Source organism: Macrotis lagotis, chromosome 3 (genome assembly GCF_037893015.1).
Source record: "Macrotis lagotis isolate mMagLag1 chromosome 3, bilby.v1.9.chrom.fasta, whole genome shotgun sequence".
NCBI lineage: Eukaryota > Metazoa > Chordata > Mammalia > Peramelemorphia > Peramelidae > Macrotis > Macrotis lagotis.
The window spans coordinates 131,876,215-131,902,507 of record NC_133660.1 but is presented as its reverse complement, the minus strand read 5'-3'; the positions used below and the strand labels follow the sequence as shown (position 1 = coordinate 131,902,507).

At 35.9% G+C, this 26,293-nt stretch overlaps 1 protein-coding gene across 1 annotated transcript in view; it reads right to left on the bottom strand.

Moving 5' to 3' along the window:
- The window catches only part of SLC7A11 (solute carrier family 7 member 11), a 110,557-nt gene extending 84,671 nt beyond the window's left edge, over positions 1 to 25,886 (bottom strand). The window contains exons 1-4 of the mRNA XM_074227440.1: positions 25,101 to 25,886; positions 18,749 to 18,875; positions 13,869 to 13,984; positions 1,238 to 1,363 (exon numbers count right to left, since the gene is read on the bottom strand). Coding sequence (XP_074083541.1) covers positions 1,238 to 1,363; positions 13,869 to 13,984; positions 18,749 to 18,875; positions 25,101 to 25,377 — 646 coding nt within the window. The 5' untranslated portion in view covers positions 25,378 to 25,886. The remainder of the gene's footprint in view (positions 1 to 1,237; positions 1,364 to 13,868; positions 13,985 to 18,748; positions 18,876 to 25,100) is intronic.
- Positions 25,887 to 26,293: the final 407 nt, after the last annotated feature.

The following is a 26,293-nucleotide window of genomic DNA, read 5'->3' as shown; positions in this document are numbered from 1 at the left end:
CATAATAGAGATTTAACAAATATTTCTTGAATTGTATTGCATCAATTAGTATCTTTTGTGAACAGGATCCTATAAGGTAGGCCCCTAATTTAATACTAAATAGGAAAGGACCCAGACCATGTTTCACATACTCATCTAGCCATCTGCCATGAAACCAGCGCATATTCAGTTTTGGCATCCTGTCTTACTACTACATATATGTGTTGTAATACATTCCCCACCCCTTTTTACTTCTCAAAGACCTAGAAGAGGCAACCAAAAACATCATTACTCTCTCTACCAAAAGTTTCTATAGAAAAGAATCTGGGACAGAGTAGGTGTTGACTGACCAGGAAATGGCTAAAAAATACTATACATGGGGCAGCTAGGTGGCGAAGTGGATAGAGCTCCGGCCCTGAACTAAGGAATACCTGAGTTCAAATCCGACCTCAGACACTTAATAACTACCTAGCTGTGTGGCCTTGGGCAAGCCACTTAACCCCATTGCCTTGCAAAAAAAAAAAAAAATACTATACATGAATATAATGGGAATAATGGGATATTTTTTATCAGAGAAATGACAGTTATGTGGAATTCAGAGAAATGTGAGAAAAAATGTGAACTGATGAAAAGAAAAGTAAACAGAACCACAAAGTTAATATATGCATTGTCAACAAAAGAAATGCAAAGAAATGTTCCTCTGCTTGGGCTGAGGCTAGGTGGCGCAGTGAATATAGCACTGGCCTTGGAGTCAGGAGTACCTGGGTTCAAATCCGACCTCAGACACTTACTAATTACCTAGCCGTGTAGCCTTGGGCAAGCCACTTAACCCCATTGCCTTGCAAAAACTTAAAAAAAAATGCAAAGAAAGAAGAGGAAATAAAATGACTTCTATAAGCAGCAATAAATTTTCGAAAGGAAATGAAGAGCTCAGATGAACTGATATCCAAGGATCCTTCTAGGTCTAAAATTTTATACCTTGGAGAAGTTGTATCCCAAATATTTTTCCACTGGGAAAATCCAATATGGCTTCATTTTCTACGTAAGGTTCAAGATTCATCCTCTTGTTATAGACTACAACTGTAAACATCAACTCACTCCCAGTGCAGCAACCCTTCAAGTCAATTTGATGATGGTATAGAGCTTAAGTTTCACAAGCAAAGGCTAATTAAGAGATTCTGCTAGTGCTAGCTCAAATTTGGTGGAAGAAAACAAAAGCAGATAAGTCATTAAAAAACATTTACTTTTCAGTGCCTACCTTTAATTAGTTGTATAACTCCAGGGACTATAATTATCAGAATTGCTGTAAGCTTGCAAAAGGTTAAAAAAATCTGGATCCGGGCACTCCAGCTGACACTCATGCTATTCAGGACCATGACCGTAGCTGCGAGGAAAAAGGATTAAAAAGTTACTGAAGAAAATTGTTAACAGAATGGAAATATGTACCTTCCAGCAAGTTTGTTTGTGTGTGTGTTTGTGTGTGTGTGTGTGTGTGTGTGTGTGTGTGTGTAGATTCATTCAGGTCATAAAAGATCCACTTTCTTGATGCATCAACAAATAAAGAGAACTCCAGAACTTGATAATTTTGAGCATTTCAAAATTCTTTGAAATTAGGCTCTTAGCTCCTGCCTTGAACATCAAATGTCTTTGAATTAGAAGATTCCCAATTTCTATCAGACTTCAGCATTTGTTCCCTTTATGACCTTGGACAAGTATCAAACCCCTTTGCTTACTAATAAAATGGGAATAAGCATATTTATATTTCCTAATTTACAGAATTTTTATGAAGTGATAAATTCTTATTATTATTAGTTCTTCCTACTATCCTGATTGAACTGAATGAAAATGAGTGTTTGAGAAGGAAAAGAGAGGTGATATAGAGTAGGATAATAATTTTAGAGAGAAAATGTGATGTAATGACAGAGGACTGTCCTTGGGCAAAATAATCTGAATTCAAGCCGGGCATTCTGAACAAACGTTGATTGTACTCTTCTTAAAGCTCTCTGACCCCACATCCTATTCTGTTAAGTGATCCCCATCTCCAGGATCAAATATAAAATCCTCTGCTTGTCACCCAAAGTCTTTCACAAACATCCCCTCCTAGATTTCCAACCTTTTTAGATCATAACCTCTCCCATTTATTCTGAGTTCTAGTATTTCTCTAGTCTTGCTCAAACAAGACATGCTATCTGCCGCCTCTGGACATTACCACTGACTGTCCTCATGTCTGCATTTCTCTCTCTCCTCATTTCCACTTCCTGGCTTTCCTGGTTTCCAAGGTTCCAAAAAAGTTACACCTCTCACAAGAAGCCCTTCCTGATCTGTCTTCATACCAGTTCCCATATTCTTAAGATTATTTCTAATTTGCCCCATATATGCTCCTATATTATATTCTCATAGATATATAGATATGTATGTATATATGTATTATTTGCAGACAATTGTTTTCATACTGTCTCCACCATTTTGATATGTCAGAGACTGTCTTTTCCCTTTCTTTATTATCTTGGTACTGAATACAGTGCCATAGTTGACCTTAGCCTATTGGTCACTTAATAAATGATTATTAACTGATCTAGTATAAGACCAAGTAATTTCCTAAAATCAATTTTTGATATGAAGAAGTGGAAAGAGTTTTTATAGGAGTTTCCCCCCACAGTGAGCAACACAACCTTAGATTTAAAACTGAAAAGGACTTGCCAACTAGTCCATCTGTCTCATTTTATGGTGAGAAGTTAATTGACTTGCCAATGCCAAACAAACAGTCATGGGCAGAATGGGATTAGTAGCCTGGGGAGAGACAGAAACAGAGTCAGAGATAGAGACAGAGAGTCAGAGTCAGAGTCAGAGTCAGAGACAGAGACAGAGACAGAAAAACAGACAGAGGAAGAGAAAGAGGGAAAGAGAGGGGGAGAGATGGGGAGTGGGAGAGGAAGGGGAGAGAGAGAGAGAGAGAAATTATACTTGAAAAGAAACATAAAAGGTAACTTATCTAATTGCCTCAATTTACAGATGAAGGAAGAAGACCCAGTAACCCAAGTATTTGCCAGTCACCTCCTTCTGTATTCACAAAGCACCAAATAACCTATCCTTTTAGACCATATCTTTGCTTTATTCCCCAGAGTAAGCTCTAAGAGTTTAAAACACCTGGATGTAAAATGTGTCTATGTGTCTGTATATTGATGATGGGAGTGATCTGGCATACCCCATGGAGCATGCATGAGTATTTGCTTGTAGAGGTCATTCCATCAATCATGAGTGGACTTAAATCTTAGTAAGTGGCACCCCATGCTAAAAGAAATGAGCATCCAGAGGAATCTAATTGGGCTGCCTTGTAAGCTTTGACCTACTATCATGAGTGAGAGAAAAGGTAACCTGTTTCAAAGATATCTGACTACAGGACAACAAGAATTGTTAACATATTAAACTGAAAAAAAAAACAACTTCTACTCTCACTCTATCACTCTTCTTTTTTGAAACTTGAACTATTCTTCCTTGGATGTTTCATGATCTATAGTGTTTAACATGACTACTGCTCACAAAAAGCAACATGTCAATGGGTCAGCCTATGTGACTCTAAGACTGAATCTCAAAGATCTAAATCTCTCAAAAGTTATTACTTGATGTTCCTCTTCCTGAGCACTGCTAAATCAAACCACAATAATGAACAATGAACTTTTGGAGCTCAAGGGCTACCTCTGAAGTATGGGAGCTTTAAGATTCCTTAGATGGTCTCAAACAACAGAAGAAGCTTTCTATAATGTTTTCAATGCTTCTCAGAATAAAATATTTCAAACAGTTGTCAGTTGTGATAAATATGATTTTATAAATGATATTCTTTTATAATCTCTCCACTGCAAATGGAGAAAATAGAGTATAACATTTCAAACTGGATGTCCCAGGGATGTTTCAACCTGGACAAATTCAAAATCAAAATTATCATCTTTTCCCTTGAATCTTCCTTCCCTTCTTCCAAATTTAAGTAATTTTAAGATCCCACCATTTTGCCAGTCTCCTCTCAACCTTATATTCTTCCTTATATCACATCCCTCTCATTTGACTCATTCTCACCATTCACAGAGCAATCAACTGAGTCCAGGACCTCATCACCTCTAATTATTGCAGCAGACTCCTAATTAATCTTCCTGCCTCAAGTCTCTCATATTCTAGTATCTTATACATTGCTGACAAAGTAATTTTCCTAAAGGTCAGATCTAAGCATGTGATTCTTCTACTCAATCAACTTGTTACTTTCTGTTACCTATATAAAACATCAATTCCTCTTTAGTTTTTAAAGCTCTACACAACCTATTTCCAACCTTTTTTTAAGCCTTAATGGCCAGCATACCACTTCTGGACTCTGTGATCCAACCAAAGTGACTTTCTCTCACTTGCTCACATTTGCCTCATTTGCTCATTTGCCTCATAGCCCTTTTCTTCCTTTTAAAAGCATCTTAAGCAACATCTTTGGCATGAAGCTAATCCTGATCTCCTATTATGAAATGCTAGTGCTTGCTCCCAGTTCAAACCACCTTATACTTATCTACTTTGTATACATTTATATTTATTTAATTTATATTTGTATTAGATATAGATACAAATAAATATATGTCCTTTTTATCTTCCCCATTAGAATAGAAGCTTATATTCCTTCTTTGTATTAGATTCTCTAGCAACTAGCACAATGCCTGTATACACTTAATAAAAACTTGTTGAGAAATTTCTTAAGTAGGCATTTAATTATTACTTATTATTTGATTATATATGTAAAAAGCACATAGTGAGATGCTGAATCATAATCCACCATCATTCTCCTGGGAAAGGGGAACCTCATTGTATTGAGAATTAATCCTGGTTCCCAGAGTGAAACCAACAGACCTTGGTCAAGGTTGCTCAGGTTTCTTCTTTGGTAGTAGTGTCTATTAGAAGAATGCCTATTTAGGAGCACAGGTACCATGTGGCCTTCTCATCTGAGTTACCTAGAAAGTCATACCAATTTCCCCTTCCTGAAAGTGTATTTTCATCCCTTGGTCCATCTAGAGTTGAAATCACAGCAGAGAACTATATAAAGTACCACTTATTCCAAGTTTACACTATGGCAAGTAATCTTCATTTTTTAATGATTTTTTTTCTTTCTCCTAATTTAAAAAACCATACAAAATGTTTGCTGGTCCTTTTCTGAAGAGGAAATCCTTTTATAAGGAACAAAAAAGTGCATAAGGGAAATATCTGAGGCATCTAGGTGGTAAAATGAATATAATCCTTGGAGAGAATCAAGAAGACCTGAGTTTGAATTCTATCTCAAACACTTGATCAAGGACTAAGTTACCTAAACGCCCAACCCCAATTTTCTCATCAGTAAAGTGAGGATAATGATAGCACCTTCCTCACAAGATTATTGTGAGGAAATAATGACATAACATGTAAAATACTTGATGAACCTTAAAGCATTATGCAAATTGCTTATTATTATATTTTGGATAAAGTTGTGGACTTAAAATCAGGATCAAATCTTAATGGGTTACTGCGCTAATCAAATGAGATAATGTATATAAAGTATTTTGTAAGCATTAAGGTGTTGTAGAAGTGTCCATTTTTGTTTGCTTCTTATATTATAAAGGCACAATTCTCAGTTTCCACTGGGACAAGAAATTTTAAGCGACTGCTGTTTGCTTGAGGAGTTCTTATGATATTATCATTTATTTTTATGAAAGGACAGTTGGGTAGGACATGAACCATGGGAAGCTTTGTTTTTCAGAATATCTAAGTCATGACTTTGAGAAGGGGTAGGGGATATGGGGGAGAGAGAACTTGAGTCTTCCAAAATAGAAAACAAGCAAATACTGCTGACTGAAAGAGGAGGGTAGGGGGAAAGTTACTTCTGAGTGTTTGGGATTGGTTTGGGTTTTTTAAATTTGTCAATTTCTTGGGAAAAATAAAAAAATAATTCTTAGGATAAAAACTGGTTCATTTCAAAAGATTATTAAAAATACAGATTTAGGGGCGGCTAGATGGCATAGTGGATAAAGCACCAGCCTTGGAGTCAGGAGTACCTGGGTTCAAATCTGGTCTCAGACACTTAATAATTACCTAGCTGTGTGGCCTTGGGCAAGCCACTTAACCCCATTTGCCTTGCAAAAACCTAAAAAAAAAATACAGATTTATCTGGTCCATCTCTCAGTCCCTCTGTCTCCTTCTCTGACTCCCCCCCTCCCCACCACTGATTTCTGTACAAAACTTCAGTTTGAAATGCCCATCTGGAATTTGCAGCTTACAAGACAATTCGTAAAACACACAGATCCAATGGAGTATTGCCAATGGATATAACTCCTATTTGTCTTTATAGTCAATTGAGTCCCAGGAATGATAGTTAATAGATACTCATTTAGAGCAGCAGAGATTTATATGAGTCATAGAAATCATGTCTTCTTGCCTTTTTCTGTAGTTGTAAACATGGTAAAAACCTATGAAAGCCAATTCAGCTTTTACTTAAAGTGGAAAAGGTTGAAATTGTATAACAACCAAACATGGGAAAATGGTGAAGAGGAATAAACAAAATGCAAATCATTTCTGAAGATGCTACTGAATTCAGTGACTTTCCATGAGTGGAATTTGAATGCGAAAAAGATTTATGTTATTTCTATGCTGAACCCAAGTCTGTCTTCTGGTTTAAAAGTATCATGTCTGCTTAAAACTTTTTGCTTAAGCTTTTTGTTTTTCATAATGAAATACTAAAATAAATTCAGACCTTTGATAGCTTATTGGTGATCTGAGCTTGCTAATGTTGCCTATGATACTTACATTCCCTGGTAGCACCATCTAGATTCATATTCCATTTTTTATTGATTCTTAAATCCTCCCAGTTTCTAACAACTTTTCCTCTATGTTGGACCCTATGGCATTTTGTTTTGTTCCTCTCTCATATGTGTATTATACATATTATACATGCATGTTATTTTAGCTCCTTATTAGATTACAAGCTATAAAAGGGCAGGAACTGAACTTTATCTAACTTTCTTAGGGCTTAAGATCATGTCCTGGTCAAAGTAGGCCATTAATAAGAAGGTTTTTTTTCCTTCATTGAAATGAACTTAATATATCTCTGTAGTTCATGGGCAATCATAAGGAAATAGTTAACAAACTCAGGTGTAACTTCTATAGCAAAGGCAAGTAGACCACACCTCTGCAAATCTTCATTTTTATCTTGACTTTTATGGGACATTGACTCTGTTTTCTATTTGCCATTCTCCTAAAGGTTATGGCAGTCTTTGAAGGGTAATTTTCTATTTCCATACCAATTAATGGTTCATTAGATAGTTGGTTTCCAATTCAATTAATTAACATAAGAAAAGGGCAGATATAACCAGAATACAGTAGAAAGAAAATATTTCTATTATGACTTTTATTCCTGAATAACATAGCTTAAGTAAGTCACTGCCACATTGGCTGTTTGCTTGATTCTGCTGTTTGCTTGAGGAGTTCTTATGATATTATCATTTATTTTTATGAAAGGACAGTTGGGTAGGACATGAACTATGGGAAGCTTTGTTTTTCAGAATATCTAAATCATGACTTTGAAAAGGGCTAGGGGAGATGGGGGGCTTGAGTCTTCCAAAATAGAAAACAAGCAAATATTGCTGACTGAAAGAGGGAAAAAAAAGTTATTTCTGAGTTTTGGGGATTGGTCTGGGTTTTTAAAGTTTGTCAATAAAAAAATAATGACAGGATTCCATAATTCTACAAACTGACCCTCTTTTCTTTCTTCCTGGGGGAAAAAAAAGGATTAGCAGATGCTAAGTTCAGAGAAAGGAAAAGAATGACATAAATACTCGTATAATATCTGTTTTGTGCTAAGTGATTTTACAAGTAATCATCTTCTGTGATCCTCACAATACCCTGGAAGGTAGATGCTATTATAATTTTACAGATGAGGAAACTGAAGCACCCCAAGGTTAAGTGACTTGCTCAGGGTCAGTAAGTATCTGAGGCTAAATTTTAAACTCAAATCTTCCAGATTTCAAGCCCAGTATTCACAATGCCACCTGTAAATTGTGGAAATCATGATTTTCACATCATCATCTTTAATGGAAATGGGGAGGTTTAGTTTAAGTAAATGAAAGCTTTGATAATGCAATTCAAATATTTAGTAGACTGTGATGTGGAAAGGAGATTAAACTTGTCTCATGTCAGAAGGAAGAAATGGAAGGGTAAATTGACAATGTAAGGTTAGATTTCACTTGGACCTAAAGAAAAGCTTTGTTCCAGTGAGAGCTCTCACAAAGGAAAAGGGCATCTAAGGAGATAGTTGAATTCCCCATTCTTAGAGGTCTGCAATCAGAGGTTATATGAGTCCTTATCAGGAATATTGTGCAAGGGATGCCTGCTCCACTATACAGATGACCAGATCAAACTAGATCATATCCCTTTCAATACTAAGACTCTGTGATGTCAAAGACTTGACTAATAATATTTGCATAGGCATTGACCCTAGAGTGATTTTTCTTGGGGGTTTTTTCCCTTTCTCTTACTTAATGACACTGAGAAAGGTCACTTAGTACCTCAAAAGTCAGTTTAAGTAATCTAATTTTTAAAAAAAAGTAATTCATGTATGATATATGATTCTAAAAGTTAAATTGCTTCCCTCACATATTTACTAATGGACACAGTGGAATATTAGAAGTCATTGGTTTCCTCAACATTTAAGCCAAAGAAGAAGAAGACGGGAATGAGGGGAAATAACCTACAACATATTAGACCAGAATCCCCAGAATGCATACCTGCACATCAAAACAAATCATTGATAGAATCAGCCTCAAAAGGGGCCTGACCCTAAGCCTGCAATCTAGGCTAATAGGTCTTCTCAACCTCAGCCAGCCCCAACAAGATGCTTCTCAGAGATGATTCCTTTCTGTGGAATAAGCAGGTTTTAAAGGAAGCAGAAACCTTTAATCTTGGCTGAGGAATGCTTGTAATGACATTTTCTAAAGCCCAAGAGCTGTCAAGACTCAGGGCCTTCCTTCCATTTCTGGAAGCTGTTAGCATTATAAAGGCCACTCTTCCATCTCTTTGTTCTCTTTCTATGAGTATTCTAAAAACTCCCAAAGACTTAAATTCCCATGGGTTCATCAGGAAAAGCATTTTTTTAAATTCTGCTTTCCATATTTTACCAACCTTCTACCCCTAGCAGACATGAAATCACTCATACAACTTTGAAGAGTGAGTGACCTTCCAACTAAATCCTCCTGTAAGAGGCATTGACCCTCCGGAGCTATGATCCTTTTCATTCAACTCTTCCAGCCTTAGGAATGAATCCTCCTCTTAGAAGGGAAACTTCAGACCAGGATCTTAAAAGAATTATATGACATCCACTTTGGTTTGGTTTGGTTTATTTTTTTTTCTTTTCTTCCAAATTGATTAAAATATCCCCTCCATTCTCCTTCCTAGAAGAAATACTAGAATTTGTGAAGCTATGTTTTAAATCAATACAATGTCTTTATCCACCCAACTTTGTAAAACAAAAACCACAAGAGAAATCTCCATTTTTATCCAAGTTCATGCTCCCTACAAGGTTTTTATCTTCCTCTCTCCTGAGAACATCATTGATTCAGAGTAACTCCACCTCTCTAAACTAATACCTTACTATTTAATTCCTCTGTGAAATTCTGATTTGTTGCCCAGTATGTACAAAGTAAGTTAACACTGCCTTTCTATTTTTAACAAGTAGGACATTCTCAGATAGATCAATGAGATAGATGAACCACTGAGATATGCCAAAATAGTAAATCAATTATCCAGAACCTTAATATCCCCAGTTCCATAACCAATACCACAAATATTTATGGACTGATGATACTCATCTAGATAGAGTCTAATTTAAGCCTCCTGTTTTAGCTCTCAATCAAATGACCATTGTTCAAAATTCCAACCACCAACTCTATGACCTATGACCCTCCCCCAATCTCAATTTAGATAAAATGTTCCCCCTTTTTACCTAGTTTTCAAGATTCCGACTTCCTTTGAGACTCAGTGTGAATCTTACAGTCTACAGGAGGTTGCATATCCCCCCCCCCACTACTAATACCTTCTCTTTAATGTTGCCTTTCACTCACTCTAGATATTTATATAAATATTTGTTGGCATTTTTCTCCTGCTTTAGAATGTGAGCCTTCTATAGACAGAGACAGTGTTTTTGTCTCTCTTTGTATCCCTAGAACTTGGCACAATTCTTATAATATAATAGGTACTTATTAAATACTTGTTGTCCCAACTTCATTATCAGAGCACTGTAAGCTAGTCTATCTTCAAATAGAATATTCTATCTTCACTTCCATGGAGAAGCAGCAGTCCTTTCTGAAATGTATTCACTCTAGCTCATAAATTCTATTATACCTTAGGTATTCCTTCCTTGGACATTTTCTGATTCTATTACCAGTTGTCAGGTCTGTGACGTCTTATTTCTCAAAATATTTTGATACCTGCATTTCAATATAATTCCTTTCCTTTGTAATCATGTATATTTTATTTTATATATTTAAAAATATTCTATAAAAAGGGAGACTATGGATTTCACCAGATTATCAAAGGGATCTATGGTACAAAAATAGTTAAGAAGTTCTGCTCTAATGTATTCAGTAGTACTATGGTCTCTTCCATTCAGCTCACGAAAAAGGGTATGCAACTTCCTGTTGTGGTCTCTGAACATAAGGTCCTGGATGATTTAGCAAGGCAGTCTATAGCAATAACTACATCATGCCAAACACCAGGATGGTGACTAAGCAGAAAAAGAACAGTATTCATCTCTCCAACAACACAGGTGTCCATACCAATTCTGAATCCAGAAAATCTGTTTTCCCACAACCATATACATATGTTATGATGAAGAAAACACTCCATAAACTATAAAGGACTAGAAAAGTAAAGTTCTTACAACTATGACACGCTATCAGAAGTCATCGAAGAAAGGCTGTTTCATAGTCCTGTTTGCACGAGGTACTTTCCAAGTATATTTCATATATGGAAAACAATGGGGAATTTAAAAAAAAACACCATATCTCTACAGTAACAAACAAAGGGAACTTGAAAAGAGTGATGACTGAAACGAATCATATATATTTAAAAAGTTGCCACAAACATTTCCAGAGTTAGGTTAAGAGGAATGGAATTTTTTTTTTAATGTTTGTCTCCTTCCCTAAAAATACTGAGACTATTTTATTTAGGGTTTTTTGTTTGATTATTTTCACCAATTAATCTTTATGTATTTATTAAACATCTGTATATGTGTGTACTCTCTCTCTCTCTCTCTCTCTATATATATATATATACAAATATATGAATATATATGATATACATATATGAATATATATAACATATATATATGGGAATTCAAGTACAAAGGATAAAACAATTCCTACTCTGAAGGTGTTAACACTCTAATAGGAAAGAAAACAAGTATATCAATAAGTACATGTAACATTAATATAAAGGAATAAATAAAAAGTAAATATTTTTAGATAATTGGAGGCAGTTAGGATAGAATAGAGTGCTAGGTCTGGAGTCAGGAAGATTTATCTTCCTGCTTTCAAATCTGCCCTCAGTCAATTACTGTATGACTCTGAATAGATCATTTAACTTTGTCTCAGTTTCCTCTGCTGTAAAATGAGCTGGAGAAGGAAATGGAAAATCATTGCAATGACTTCCCCAAGAAATCCCCTCAAAATGGGATCACAAAGAGTTAGACACAACTCAAAAATAACTGAACAATTACAAAAAGTTGGGGGCAGGAGAATGCTGGCTATTGTAAAAAAATAAGTAAAGTTTTTATGCAAATTAGGAGTTCTTAACCTGGTCCACAGATTCCCTAAAAATCCATGACTAGATTTTGAGGTTAGCAGTCTTCAATTTCTTTTATTATTACTATTATTTTGATAATAATATTTAATAGAAATGATTTTCTTTGTAATCCTTGTATTTTTCTTCATGCTTTACCAGACTGCCATAGGGGCCCATGACACCAAAAAAAGGTTAATGATGCAGAAAATGATAATTGAGCTGCCTGTTAAAGGAAGAGATTTTTTAAGGTAGGGGTTAGGAGGCAGTTCATTCCTGACATGGAGCATGAACAGATCAAGAAGAAGGAGAAAAGCAAGCAGAAGGAAAGCTCAAAAATACATCTCTGTTTCATGGAGCTGAAATCTGAATTTCTCTGTTCATTCTCAGATTCTTTAGTGGATCTGTGACATCAGGATTTTAATTCTTCCAACAAGAGTACAAAGCATAATCAGGTCATTTCTGCCCAAACTTATATCCATGTATAGTCATAAATTCTCCCAAGGGCTCCCCATATAAGTCTAGGAGTATTTTCTCTTTTGACATTGCACAGATACCAATAGCACAAGAAATTATTTATTAATTACCTGATTATCCCTCCCTATAACTTTCTGACTGTGAAATATAGTATTCTCATAAGAAATTATCATAGTCTTTCTCCCAATCATTCAATAATCTTCTTGCTCTTAAAGAGAACTTTTTCTCTTTATCATCTCTCAGACTATAGTAATTACATAAAGAGGAGGCTGGCATATTGGACCATGTGGTAGAATTGAAGCCCTTAGTACAATACCTAAAACATAGTAGATATTTAATAAATGAGGTACCCCCCCTTCCCTTCTCTTTCTTTTCAAAAATCTATTTGCCACTTCTATGTCATTGTATAGAATTCCATTCTTGTAATATTCCTTACTTGCACTTCTGTGAATCTCAACTCCTTTCAAGAGAGTCCAAATGTATCTTCCTTTAGAAGACCTTTCCTGACTTATTTGTTTGTACATTCACCCTACCACCCCGCCTCATCCTTTGTTTCTCTATTATATTTACTTTTCTCTAAATATTCTCTCTTTCTTCCTTTTCTTCCCACCCCCCTCCTCAGAAATATAATTTCCTTGAGAACTTTACTCATATATACTCAGTGACTTTTGCAGTGTCTAGTGCATGGTAGGCATTTTCCAAATAATAAATGCTAGGTAAATTGAATTTTGTGAGGTGTGAAAAATGAGCCAAATGCCCACCTATTGAATCTCTACCATTAACAAAATGGAATTCCCAAAGCTTCATCTCAAAGCTTCTAGATGTTCTCTTCAAAAAAGATAATTTACCTCTCTGCCTTCAAATGTAGTTTTATTTTTTCCTTGTCATTGTCCAAATTAAATATATATACATATATATATATACCCACCATTTTGTTGTTGTTCAGTCATGCTTGATTCTGTGATCTCATTTGGGTTTTCTTAGCAGAGATATTAGTATAGTTTAAAATTTCCTTCTCCAGCTTCTTTTACAGATAGGGAAACTGAGGTAAACAGTGTTAAGTGCCCTGGGTCACACAGCCTGAGGCTGGATTTGAGTTTCTGAAGATTAGTTTTCCTAACTCTAGACATGGCACTCTATCCACTGTAAAAAAAAAAAGGTTACATTATCCACCATATTTTTCTATCAATGCAACACTGGAGAGTAAGTAACTTTTATCCACAAATAATATTAATGCCAAAGGATTATTGATTCAGAGCTAGAAGGGACCTTAGAAGGTTTGGAATTTCCAATCCTCTCATTTGACAGATAAGAAAGAGAAAATCCTTGACTTATCCAAGATCAAACTTTCAATTGTTGCATCTGAGGTCAAATTTAAATCCAGTCCTGACTCTAAATCTAATGCCCTCGCCTTTACTCTACAATGCCCCCAATTTCAATTCTCTTACTTAAAAAATCTGATAGAACCAACATGAAAAGAGTTATGTGAAGAGAGGTCTATTGTGAAAAGATACTGAACATGGATTAAGCTAATTACTTCTGCTACTACTTTATGCACCATTCATACTCATGCCTGTGATACTTACTGATGCCCACGGCCGTAATTAGCTTGATTGCAAGTTCTGGGATTTCACAGTGAATAAAAAATGGTTCCAGGATATAGCGTCCAAATGCCAAGGATATCACAGCAGTGGCAGCAGGGCTAGATAGTACAGAGAATATGGTCACAATAGGAAAAAATTGAGAGCATTTGCATTCAAGTTTGTTACTCCAATTTATCATTCATTAGTACATGAAACACTTGCTTCTTTTTATGTTGGATATCTTTGTTGCACTTCATAAACTCACAGTCATAATGAAAGCTGACATTTTTATGGATTTTTAAGGTTTGCAAAGGACTTTTATATACATTATGCCATTTAATCCTCATATAAAACTGTGAAGCATTATGGTCCCCATTTTATAGATAAAGAAACTGAGGTTTAAAAAGCATTAGGCATCAGCTCATGGTCACACAGCTTTTAAGTGTCAGTGATAGAATCTGAAACCTAATCTTTCTGATAAAAAAAATCACAAAATCTGAAAGTTAAAAGAGATTTTGATAGTCAAGTAGACCAACCAAAATATAAAAGAAATCACTAGAACATTATTGTAGTCGAGTCATTTCTGACTCTTTATCACTCCATTTAGGGGTTCAGTCAAGATAGTAAGAATGGCTTGCCATTTCCTTTTCCAGCTCAAATGAGGAAACTGAGATAAACAGGAGGGTTATATGATTTGCCTAGCTAGTAAGTGTCTGAGCCCAGATTTGAACTTAGGTACTCCAGGCTCTATCATTGTGCTCCCTAGCTATCTGCTCCTGAAAAATACTCAGTATATATTCATCCTGTCTTTGCTTGAAGACATCAAGGAAAGCAAACCCATCACTGCCCCAGGCAGTCCATTCAATTTTTATTCAGCTTTAATTGCCTGGAAGGTTTTCCTGAGAGCAAATCACCCAGAACAAGTGGCTTGTATGTGTATTCTTTGTCAAGAAAACCCCAAGGACAATATAGTCAGGAAGAGACAGAAGACTGAATGACTAAGCAACAATATAGTAAGATACTGTGGGCTAGCCTTTGTAATATATTTGTATTTCCATAATAACAAACTATAGGCAATGATTTGGCTGGCACAGAGAAGTGGTTAAAGGTTGAAGTCTAAAGCTCTGGATTAGAAATCCAGTTTGCTACTTCCTACTTGTGGTGACCTAAATCAAATAAAACTCATATGGCCTAGGGTTTCTTATCTGCATAACAAGCAAGTTAGGTTAGATGCTTTTCAAATTCCACCCCATGTCTAAATTCTTTGAGGAATGATTCATTGAAATCAGATAGTATAATAGCCTTAGGGGTGGAGAAGCATCTTAGTACCTCTCAAATCAATCCAAATAAGTCAATTCTTCCTGCATCTACCTTAGAACCAGGTCTTTTCTTCCAAAAATTTAACAGTCAGACCTGATTTAATCTATTTTCTATAGTCCCAGGGTTCTAGAAAGGAAATTTGTTCTTAATGGATTTCCAGATAATTATAGGGCACAATATAATACACATGTGCATTTGTATGAGTCTCTACTTCCTCTTCTTGGCCCTAATATTATTGTGCTTAACTGAAAAGTCATTAGGCTGATAAGGATAGGAGAATCATTGATTCATAAGTTGTAAATTACCTTAATGGTCATGGAATCCACTTCTATCCTTTACAGATGTGGAGACTGAGTCTTAGACTCTGTAAGTGACTTACCAAATGTCTAACAGATAGAAGTAATAATAATAATGATAGTGATAGTGGTGGGTTTAAATCCAGACCATTTGACTCTAAACCAAATGCTCTTTTTCATTTTGTAGTAAAGACTTTACCATCATTGACTGACTCGGTACTAACAGTTCAAACAACTTGAGTCAACAGATGGAAGGATTCGGAGATGGAGATACAAACAACATATAGGAGGGCACACACAAACACACACACACACACACACACACACACACACACACACATTTCAAGCTGCTGACTTTCATTTGTCATCTGCTTTCTGGAAACATAAGAACAGCATTTTCTACTGAATCTTCAGAATGCTATTTAGTGTCTACCTCACCCCTTAATGAAGGGCAAAGGAGAGGTAGATTTTTGGTCCTACTAAGGAGCAAGAATGTATAAATGTGGCACAACTCTCAGTTTTTGTTTTTTCCATCCTATCTCTGGACAGCTTTATGAGGCAGTCAGCCAAAAAGCAGCCTAGTCCTATAGTCCATCTATACTATACTATATTATGCTGAACTACTCCAGGAAGATACTCATCAGCTATCTTCTTTAAAATCCCTTGAGAAGATTAAACTGCCTCCCATGGTAATAGATTCCAGTGTCTCACAATGATTATCACTGAAAAAGTCATCAACATGTCTAACCTTTTCCCCTGATTTCCAAGAGTGTAGACATTTCAAATTAGTAGTGTCTTCCTACCATATAGGAGAGGAAGAGATAATCTGACATTTCAAGTATAGCCTATTAGTCTGCATAAGTCCAACATTCATATGAAAGCATATGTCTTCTGGATTCAGAATATTAGAGCTGAATTTTTAAAGATCAAAACGCATTAAAAATAGAGATTGGAGACCTATTGCCAGGCACTGTTTTGTTTTTTTTATGAAGAGTAAGGTACAGTTTCAACTATTAATTTGCAATTAAGTTAGCGAGAGATATAAAAGCAACTAAAACGCAAGGTAGGGAAAAAAAAACAAACTAGAGGAGTACACAAAAGGACAAATCACAACTTGGCAGTGTGTCAGATAGAGGGCTGGGCCTGGATTCAAATATGACCTGAGATACTCACTAGTTATGTCCCTGGGCAAGTCACTTAAGTTACTCATAAAATGGAAATTATAAAAGGAACTATGTTGTGTATTTATTATGAAGATCAAATGAGATAATATAACAACAATGACAATCACATTTATAAAGCATGTGACAACTCACTTAAGTCCCACAACAACTTTGTGAAGGGGGGACATTGTTATGTTGTATTGTGTTATATTGTGTCTCATTATCTCATCATGTCATGTTACGTTATACTGGGTTATGCTGTAGTATGATGGCATGTCATAACATACTATATTATATTCCATTAATAGTTAAAGAAACTAAGATACAAAAAGTTTAAAGTCACTATCCCCCATTCCTGAAACATTTCCCCCTTCAGATTACTGAATTCTCAGGTTCTCAGGCTTCTCCCAAGTCCCAATTAACCCCGCCTTCCTCTCCAGGATGGCTTACTCAACTCCTTTTAATTACAGTACCACCCTTCTATTATTTATTTCTTATTTATCCTGCAGCTTTCTTTGTATATATTTGCTCACAATTTGTCTTCCCTTCAAGATTGCAAGTTCCTAAAGGAAAGAGATTGTCTCTGCTCCTTTTTCTAACTCCCAGCAAATGATAGGCACTTTATAAACATTGATTGGTTGATTGATTGATTGACTGACTGATTAATTGAGTTAGTCTTTGAGGATTCATAAGAGCAGAGAAAATAGGCAGGAATGCACAACAAGTTGGGAAAACAACTTGAGGAGAAGATTTTTAAAGGGAGTAAAGGAAATATTTCCTTATTGCCATTCCACTATGCCAGGGTTGAAATAATGAAAAAGCATTTGAAATGAAAACAAATTCCTCTAAGGGAGCACTATTCCTTTGTAATTTTTTGTTGAAAGAGAAATTCCTTTGACCATGGAAATCATCATCACTGGTGCCAAGTCCATTCTCTAACAGTAAATCATTTGCCACTGAGCTGTGGGAGACAGAAATAAAAGCTTCCATGGGAACTTAGCAGAGCATTTCTGATAAATTAGACACTCAGTGTATGTTTCCTCTAGCTATTATGGTGGACTTTGGAATTGGAAAATCCTGGCTTGATTTTGAAATTGTGAAGTTAAGATGATGAGGACTAATTCTAAGGCATGAGAAGGTTTGAAAAGGTTGTTCATTTGTGTTTGTGTTTTAACTGCAATTCATAGTGACTTAGCATTATTGGTTTGAATTTCCAACTCATAAATCAGGAAGATCAATTTTAACAATAATACAAGTAAAGACTGATTACATAACTGGAGTTTCTTGGATTCTTTATGGAAGGAAGTGAGTCACTATGAATAAGTAAACTACTCACACAACACTTAAGGGGACACCAAGGCTAGCTAGGGAGAGCACAAAAGCTCTTAGTCACTAGAATGACATAAAGGTATATGGGCTTAGTTGTGTAATCTGGAGTCAATGAAAGTTTCAAGTCATGCTAGCATTGAATTCTTGTCTGGGCAGGGTCTGAACAATCCATACTCAAGGCATCATTTTGCTATTCTGATGGGTAATTTCATGCTCTGTAGCCTTAAAAGCCAAATGTATTTGCTAGAATTGCAAACTGAATAATTGAAAACTTGTGAAACATTGGGTACTTCTGATGTTTTGCCATGTTTGGGGACTAGAATAACATCAAATAAAATAAAAGTGCCCTTACCATAGTGTCTGACACATAGTAGGCATTTAATAAATGTTTGTTGACTACTAAAATTCAGAAAGCAAAGAACAAGTTTTAAATACAAAGAAATTTAATATACATACATATGTATTAAATTTTAGTCCTAAACATATGATCTTTTTTTTTTGTGAAGGGAGTGTTTGTGCTCATGATTTCATTAATATATGGAAACCTTCCATGGATTCATTTTGACTAATATCAGAGAAACTTGTCTAAGTTTCTGAAAGATTGAGGGACTTGTTCAGGTTTATAAAATTAGTATGTTTCAGAGGCTGAACTTAATACAGGTCTTTTTACTTCCCTCATACTTCCTGTTAAAACACATGTGCCACCAACTCTTTATTATCTGGAAGTAATCCAGATGACAGCCAGAAGATAAGTAAAGCAAACCATTGTGCTCACCGTATTATTAGTAGTTCCACCCAAACTCTGACAAAAGCTGGTAACGGGCCAAAGACTTCCAAGATATAAGTGTAGTGACCACCAGATTTTTTAATACATGTCCCCAATTCAGCATAAGACAAAGCCCCTGTGAAAAATTCATAAAGGAAACAAATTATAATTTGAAAAAACAAACATGTTTAAATATTCAAGTGACACAAGAGCAAAATCTTTAGGTAAAAGTCAACCTTAAAAATAGCACCTTTAACTTGAGGGCTGTATGTAGACTCAGAGAGATCTGAGTTCAAATTCAACCACTGGAACTTACTATGTGAATTAGTAAGCCAAGCAACCTTTCTGAAGGAATATTTCCTTATAAAGGGCTGATGTCTTAAATCATTTTGTAGCATTTAATATAATATTATAAAATAAAAATTTAAGAATCTCCATTGTGTCCCAATAACCTTAGTACCGCTTTGAGTTTCAATTTATATATCTTAGCAAATTTAAGTGTTAAGTAAAATATGGAAGCTTAAAACTGCACTAGTTATGGGAAGCATCAGTTGTTACCTGTATTATCTTTTCAAATGGGAAAGTAAGTCTTCTTATTCAATATCCACCAATTCCTCTTATAGAGATAGCTAGATGGCACAGTGGCTAGAGTGCTGTACCGATATGCAGAAAGAAGTGAGTTCAAATCTTCATCAGATTCTTAGCTCTGTGGCTCCAGATAAGTCACTTAACCTCTGTCTCAGTTTCTCATTTGTAAAAAGTTAAAAATGGCCTGGTTATAAATTGATATATTAAATAAAATTGCTTTTGACAGACTCAAGTCTAAAATATAGAATATATCATTAGTATTAATTTTTTTTCCTTCAACAGGTATCACAATTTAAGCTATCTATAGAGGCACATCACCTTGGATAATAAATTATCTACATTCTTCCTTTGAGATTACTTTGAATCATCATTCTCCCATGTCAAAGAATTATAAAGAACCTTCAGTAGTTTTTCTTTAAGAAGAGTCTCAGAATTGTACACTTTGACAATTTTAAACCTGAAGGATTCAATTTGGAAATCATTTAACTAAGTCACTAAGAAGAGTTCTGTGAATTAAAAGGAAGCAAAATCTCTTGGAGGGATACCTTCTAGGAAAAGTTGAAAGAATTTACCAAAAAAATGACCTGCCTTAATTTATATTCCTCTAGCTTGTGTAAACTAACCGTGAAACAATACTTCCATTATTTTGCTAATATAATTCAAAAGGAAATTATTTGCTTAGTTTCCTTAGTTCCAGTCACATGATAGGACAATATGCTAAAGGCTATAGGCATAGTAAAGGTCTTTAGGTTTCCAGAGAATCAACACTAGGAATTGTCCAACATGAGTATCTTTGGGTTATTCCGAGGTTTTTAAAATCCCAGTTATTGCATCTCTAGTATGGGACAGAAATTGATGAGCAAACTAGATGCAAAGAGTTATAACCCAGGTAGTGTTGAGGGGCAGTCATGCTATTGGTGATATCCAGGAGAACCGGTTAGCTTTTTTATTGTTAAAGGCCAGCAGGAGACTTGCCTACTGCCAGAGGAATCAATAAATAGCTAAACCTGCTCTCTGTTAACACACCAGGATGATTGCCCCCAGGTTTAACCTGGTAAGCTCTGAAGGAAGGGCTTTTCCAGTCAGAGGTCTCAGGTTTCACACTTCTCAGAGCCCAGATGTGTGAAGTTCAGAACGAGATATGTAATCCATCTATTTACACTAGATCTTTAAATGGTCCTGAGCCAAAACTTTGACCTTCCATAAACCTGGTTCCAGAACTTTGAAGCATTTGGGGTAACTTAAAGGGCTTTTTTTCCCTTTTTTAAAAAAAATTTGTTTAGTTCCTGTTGAAGTGGCACTCCTGTCAAACTCCTAGCAATACAATGATATATATGGCAGGCAAACAGAGATAAGTAGAGCATACTCCTAGTAATAAGCAATCAGAAAATTAAAGTTAAAGAGAAACCAAAGCTATATCCCCAAAGCAGTATTTTCTTAGTGGACCTCCTCTGATTAAGGTGTGATTCAAGTCAAGAAATGTTTCTTCACTCACAAAATAAGAATAATAATACCTTGCATATGTCATAGGGATACATGAAGATGCAAATCTCTTCCAAGTTTGTTATCCTTTCTCTTTTGTAGACATCACATTTCCCTATGAATATGCTATTTAACTCAACCCCACCCCATCCCTCACCAGAATGCAATCTCCCTGATGGCAGGAACTGATTGATTTTTCTTTCCTTCTTTTTATTTCACAATATCTGGTAAAAGTGACCTCCTTATAGACATATTTTCACAGTAAAATGCAATAGAGTTAGTACTCTTATTCTTAGAATTTATAAATATATATATATGTATATACAAATAAAATTCACAAACATATACATCTATTTATAGATATGTTTCTTAATGCATTTAGGATCCGTGATTTCTCATCTTAGGGAATTCCTACTATATTTGGTGATCTTGATCTGGTGAATTGGAATAGTTTTCTCCAGATGTCCAGAAGTATATCTCAGTTTTAGTCTCTAAACTCAGCCACCTCAAGGATTCATCTGAATTTAAAGACTAAAACTGAGCTATGTTGATAAAACAACAAACATGAGGTACTATTATATTTGTCATTTTACATTCAAAGAAACTGAAGCCTTGGGAGGATTTAATAACTTGTCAATAGTAGTGCAATTTGAGCTCAGGTCTTTCTAGTTTTCTCAGCACCCTATCCAGGTGAACAGGCTCTCTCTGTGTACAAATACATAAATAAACACACACACACACACACACACACACACACACATACACACACACATATAAATATGGGTATGCTGATAAAATTTTTAATAATTAGCTCTTGTTAAAAAAAGTAGAATCTACATTAAAAATTTTATCTGAGGGAGTAGCTAAGTACACAGTAGATAGAGTACTAGCCGTGGGGGTGGGGGGGGTGGGGGGAGGACCTGAGTTTAAATCTTTCCTCAGACACTTAATACTTACTTAGTTGTGTGATCTTTGGTAAGTCACTTCCCCCCCAAAAAAGAAATTATCTGAATTAAAAACATTGTCTCCATAACTTTCTCAAATCTACTCAACCAACAAAATCAAACCTTGATTTGTAGCATTTACTAAGTTCCAAAAAGTGCAAATGCTCACACTGAAAATTTAACTGATTAAGTATGAGCTGGCTCCAGCACATTTCTGTTATAAAGAGATAAATTATTAAATAGCTATAGATATGTATGTGTTGTGTGCTATGCATTTTCTATCATTTATAATAAACAAAACATCATATGTTACATGTATTCAACTGTATCTGTATATGTATAATCTGCATGTGTATACATACCTATGTGTATAAAATGTTCTGTGTACATATTGCATCGTGTGATATACATATGGGTACATGTATACATACATGTGCTTGTGTTTGGTATGTATTTTATCCATATGAAGATTTACATATAGATTTATGTATAGATTTACATATATTGATATATAAGCATATATAAGTATATATACTTTATATCTATATGATATCTCCCTGAATTGAATGCAAACTTACTTGAAGGAAAAGGCAATTTGATTTTTGTCTTTGTATGCTCAGTACAAGGCCATAGGATCATAGCTCTAAAACTGGAATATCCTTTAGTACAGCTTGTAATTTTTAAGAAAAGTAAACAGTGTGCTAGAAAGGTTGCCCTGAGGCCCAGAGACTTGCCTGAGGTTACACTAGTAGTGAATGGTAGATTAGGATATGAACTTAGGTATTGTGGTAACAGGTTCTAGGTTTTTCAGTGCTTAATAAATATTTCTTGATTGATTGATGTTTAATTAATCCTTAATAAATCTTCTATGCTTAACTCTAATGAAATTATATATGCAAAACCAACTTTTGACACAGAAAACAAGATAGACATAGTTTTCATTAGTCATCTTAATTCATTTATATTGTTTATAGTAGATGTATCACATAAGTGAAAGTGTACAATAAAAAAGTAATGGTCACATTTCTCTATATTCAGAAGAATAGTGTTATATAGTGAAAAGAGCATGAAATATGGAGTTAAGAGAGCTTAGGTTCATATATTTGGCCTTCTGTTTAGTCCATATAAAATCCTGGGTTAATCATCTTAAAGGTAGATGTCCATTTTCTCTTCCATAAAAATAAGTTTCTGAGATTAATGTTAGTTCTTGATCTTATGCTCTCTAAAGACATAGCATGGAATTATTTTGACATAGCATACTATGCCAAAGACTCTATACTCTTTCATAAAATCATTAGAATCATATAAATTCAAAGTTATCCTGTCATCCACAAAGATAGAATACTATTACATCAATGAAAATGATATGCTAGGATTGCCACCAAGATAGAGAACTGACTTGGAGCCTCAGAGATCTGACAGATTCCTCTGATATACTACCTCTCTAACCATGATCATGTCATTTCAGCATCTCAGACAAACCTATAAGATCATAAGTGGATGATCTGAATTGGTGGATAGTTTCCTCAGAAGAAATTACTTATGCTGAAGAAGTCACAGTTCCGGACCAAAAGAAAAAAAATAAAATTAAATGATGTAAAAGATTAGCTGGTGGGAGGAAGAAAGGAAGAAAAAAATGAAAACTATCTCTTGTCTTAGAATACTCTACTCCTTTGTTTAATGGCGGAGCTATGGATCTAGTCAATTGGTTTTTATGTCCATGTAAATTTCCTATTAATGGAACTCTGAGTTCTGATCTTAAATAGAAAAAAATCAATGGAATAAGATATTTCAGAGTCCAGAAAAATATATAAATGAGTCAGCAAAACCCTTAGAATAATGACTTAGTGCCTGTTCTCAGATAGGTTAATTTGTTTGTAGTGTAAAGGTCAGGACATGCAGATTAGGAAACTGAGGTCCAAAGGAAGTTAAGTAACTTACCCAAGGTCACAAAGAGAATCAGTGGCAGAGCCAGGATTCAAATCCATGTTCTCTGAATCCACTTCCAGTGATCTTTCTTCTGTATCATTCTGGAATCAAAATGCACTCTCCTTGATCCTTAAACTTACTCAGGATATATCTTGTTTTAAAAGGGCAGATTTTGCTGTCTGTTCTTTATCAGACCATTAACTGGGTCAGTACAGAAGACACTGTATGGATCTGACACTTAATTGGAATGAGAAGAGTTTCATTGAGTTTCACTAAGGACATATTATCACCAAACTCTTTAGAACAATAGATGGACATGGAAGAAAATAATGCTGGATATATTGCTTAGATTACCATCTCACCTTGCTCAAAATTTAGGTCCTAGATAATTGTTAAGGCCTGAAGTTTAATAGAAAGTCATTTGATTTATTTTTGTTTGACTTCTTGAGTAGATCTTTTATTTTGGAGTTGTCCATTATTCTTAAAATCAACCATTAATACAACTATCTGAATTGGGGGAGGAAGCTTCTTATCCATTTCTCTTTCCAAGTTCCTTAAGCTTCACTGAGGGATCTTATCACCAAACTTTTAGGCACCAAGACCACAGGAAAGGCATAATTGAGAATAATGACTCTGAATAAACCACTTAGACTCCCACCCAACCTAGGCCCCAGATAATTGGAATTGGTGAAGGATGGAGAAGAAGAAAAAGAATACCATACTAATTATATCTATTATTCATGCAATGACAGAACTCTTAAATAAAATGACCTACCATAGCTTTCTACAGTTTTGTGGATCACAAGGAAATGTCAGGTTCATGAAGGTGGTGGTGGTGGTGGTGGTATGTGTGTGTGTGTGTGTGTGTGTGTGTGTGTATGTGTGTGTGTGTTGTATGTGCATGGTATGTGTATGGTATATATATATGTGCATGACTGTGTGTGTATGTGTTTGTGTTTTAAGGAAAAGCACTGCTTCACCATTTGTTTCACCAATAAGAAGTCAGAAAAATTCCTGCTGGACAACTCAGCACTGAATCTAACTAGGCCAACCAGGTTTTACATTTCACAGACTTCAGAGCTTTGCTCTAGGACTGCCCAGACAAACACAAATGTCCAGTGTTTGCCTTTTTATAGGTAATAAAAATGAATGCTTATTCCCATTGCTCTAAAGAAAAGAAATAAAACTATTTTCTCTTCATCAGGAAAGGAGGTAGGGGAAGGAAAGAGGGAACTCTTGAAGTCATCCTGAAACTCCTTGATGACTTGAATGATTTCTCCTCTTACTACTCATCTACCCTAATTGTACTAGCAAAAGAATCTCTCCCATCCTACATCAGCATGCCAGACTCCATGCCAGTAGCACCCTCCCACAGACCAAATAACCCCCGAGGGCTCCACTTTTAAACATAAACTCACCAAACAGAGACAGAAGCCCGCAGACCGTCCAGACGATCAGAGACATGCCTACGGTGCCTGTGTTTTGGAGAACTCCTTTGGGGGAGATGAAGATGCCAGCCCCAATGATGGTGCCAATGATGATGGAGATGCCCCTCAGCAGTGTGATCTTTTTCTTCAGCTCAACCCTCTCCTGTCTTGGGGCCTCTTTGCTGACCTTAGAGGGCAAGCGGCCTTGAGCATCCCCCTGGAGGTAACCTCCATTGGAGAGGGAGGACACCACAGGCTTCCTGACCATAGTGGGATTCTGCCAAACTCAAGGGGGAGAAACAGAAAAAAAAAAAGGCAAAAAGCCACAAAACTGGAGAAAAGAAGGGGGAGGAAAAACTTTCCAAACAAGGTCTTCTCTCCCTCTTCCCTAACTGGTTTCCAGCTTCTTCCTTTCCTTGTGGCTCTAGGGTTCACAGGTATAGACCTCAAGGGGGGGTTCTACTCTTCCAACCTTTCTAATGACTGCTCAAGAACACCTGTGCCTTTCCATGACTGCCTGAAACTTCGCTTCTGCTCCTGCTGCTGCCGCTGTTAGTCCTGCTGCTGCTTCTGCCCTATCATTAGGAACTAGCTCAGCTTCCTCAAGCGCTTGTATTTAAGCGCCTGTCACACCAACTTACTCCTGTTAAATGATGATGCAAATTCTCCAGGTTTGCATCAGCCACATGAGAAAACTTCAGCATTACTCAGCTCTTTTTTTTTTCCCTTTCCCAAACAGTAGCAGCATGTAGCACCACCACTGACCTGAGCTTTCCTGAGAACAAAGCCCTCACTTAAAAGGCCTCAGGAGCCAATCCAGGAGGCGGAAACACACACAGACCCTCCCAGAGGTGGAGAACAACACGCTAGGAGGCCCCAAGGCTCTTCAAACTGAAAGAAAATGAAACACGAAACAGGAAACATCTACTTAGTTTTTATCTGGGATCGACACCTCCCCCTTTCCCATACACATGCACTCACACACATTCACATACACACTCACACACACATGCACACTCACACACACTCACACACACACACACAAACACACACACACACAAACACACATCACACCTCTTAAACGAACTAGCCACGAGTTGAAGGGAATATCAAGCTACCTTAGTAACCCAAAATCCAGAATTCTCAGTGGGACCCCCACAAACACACTTCTTTTTACTTCCTTA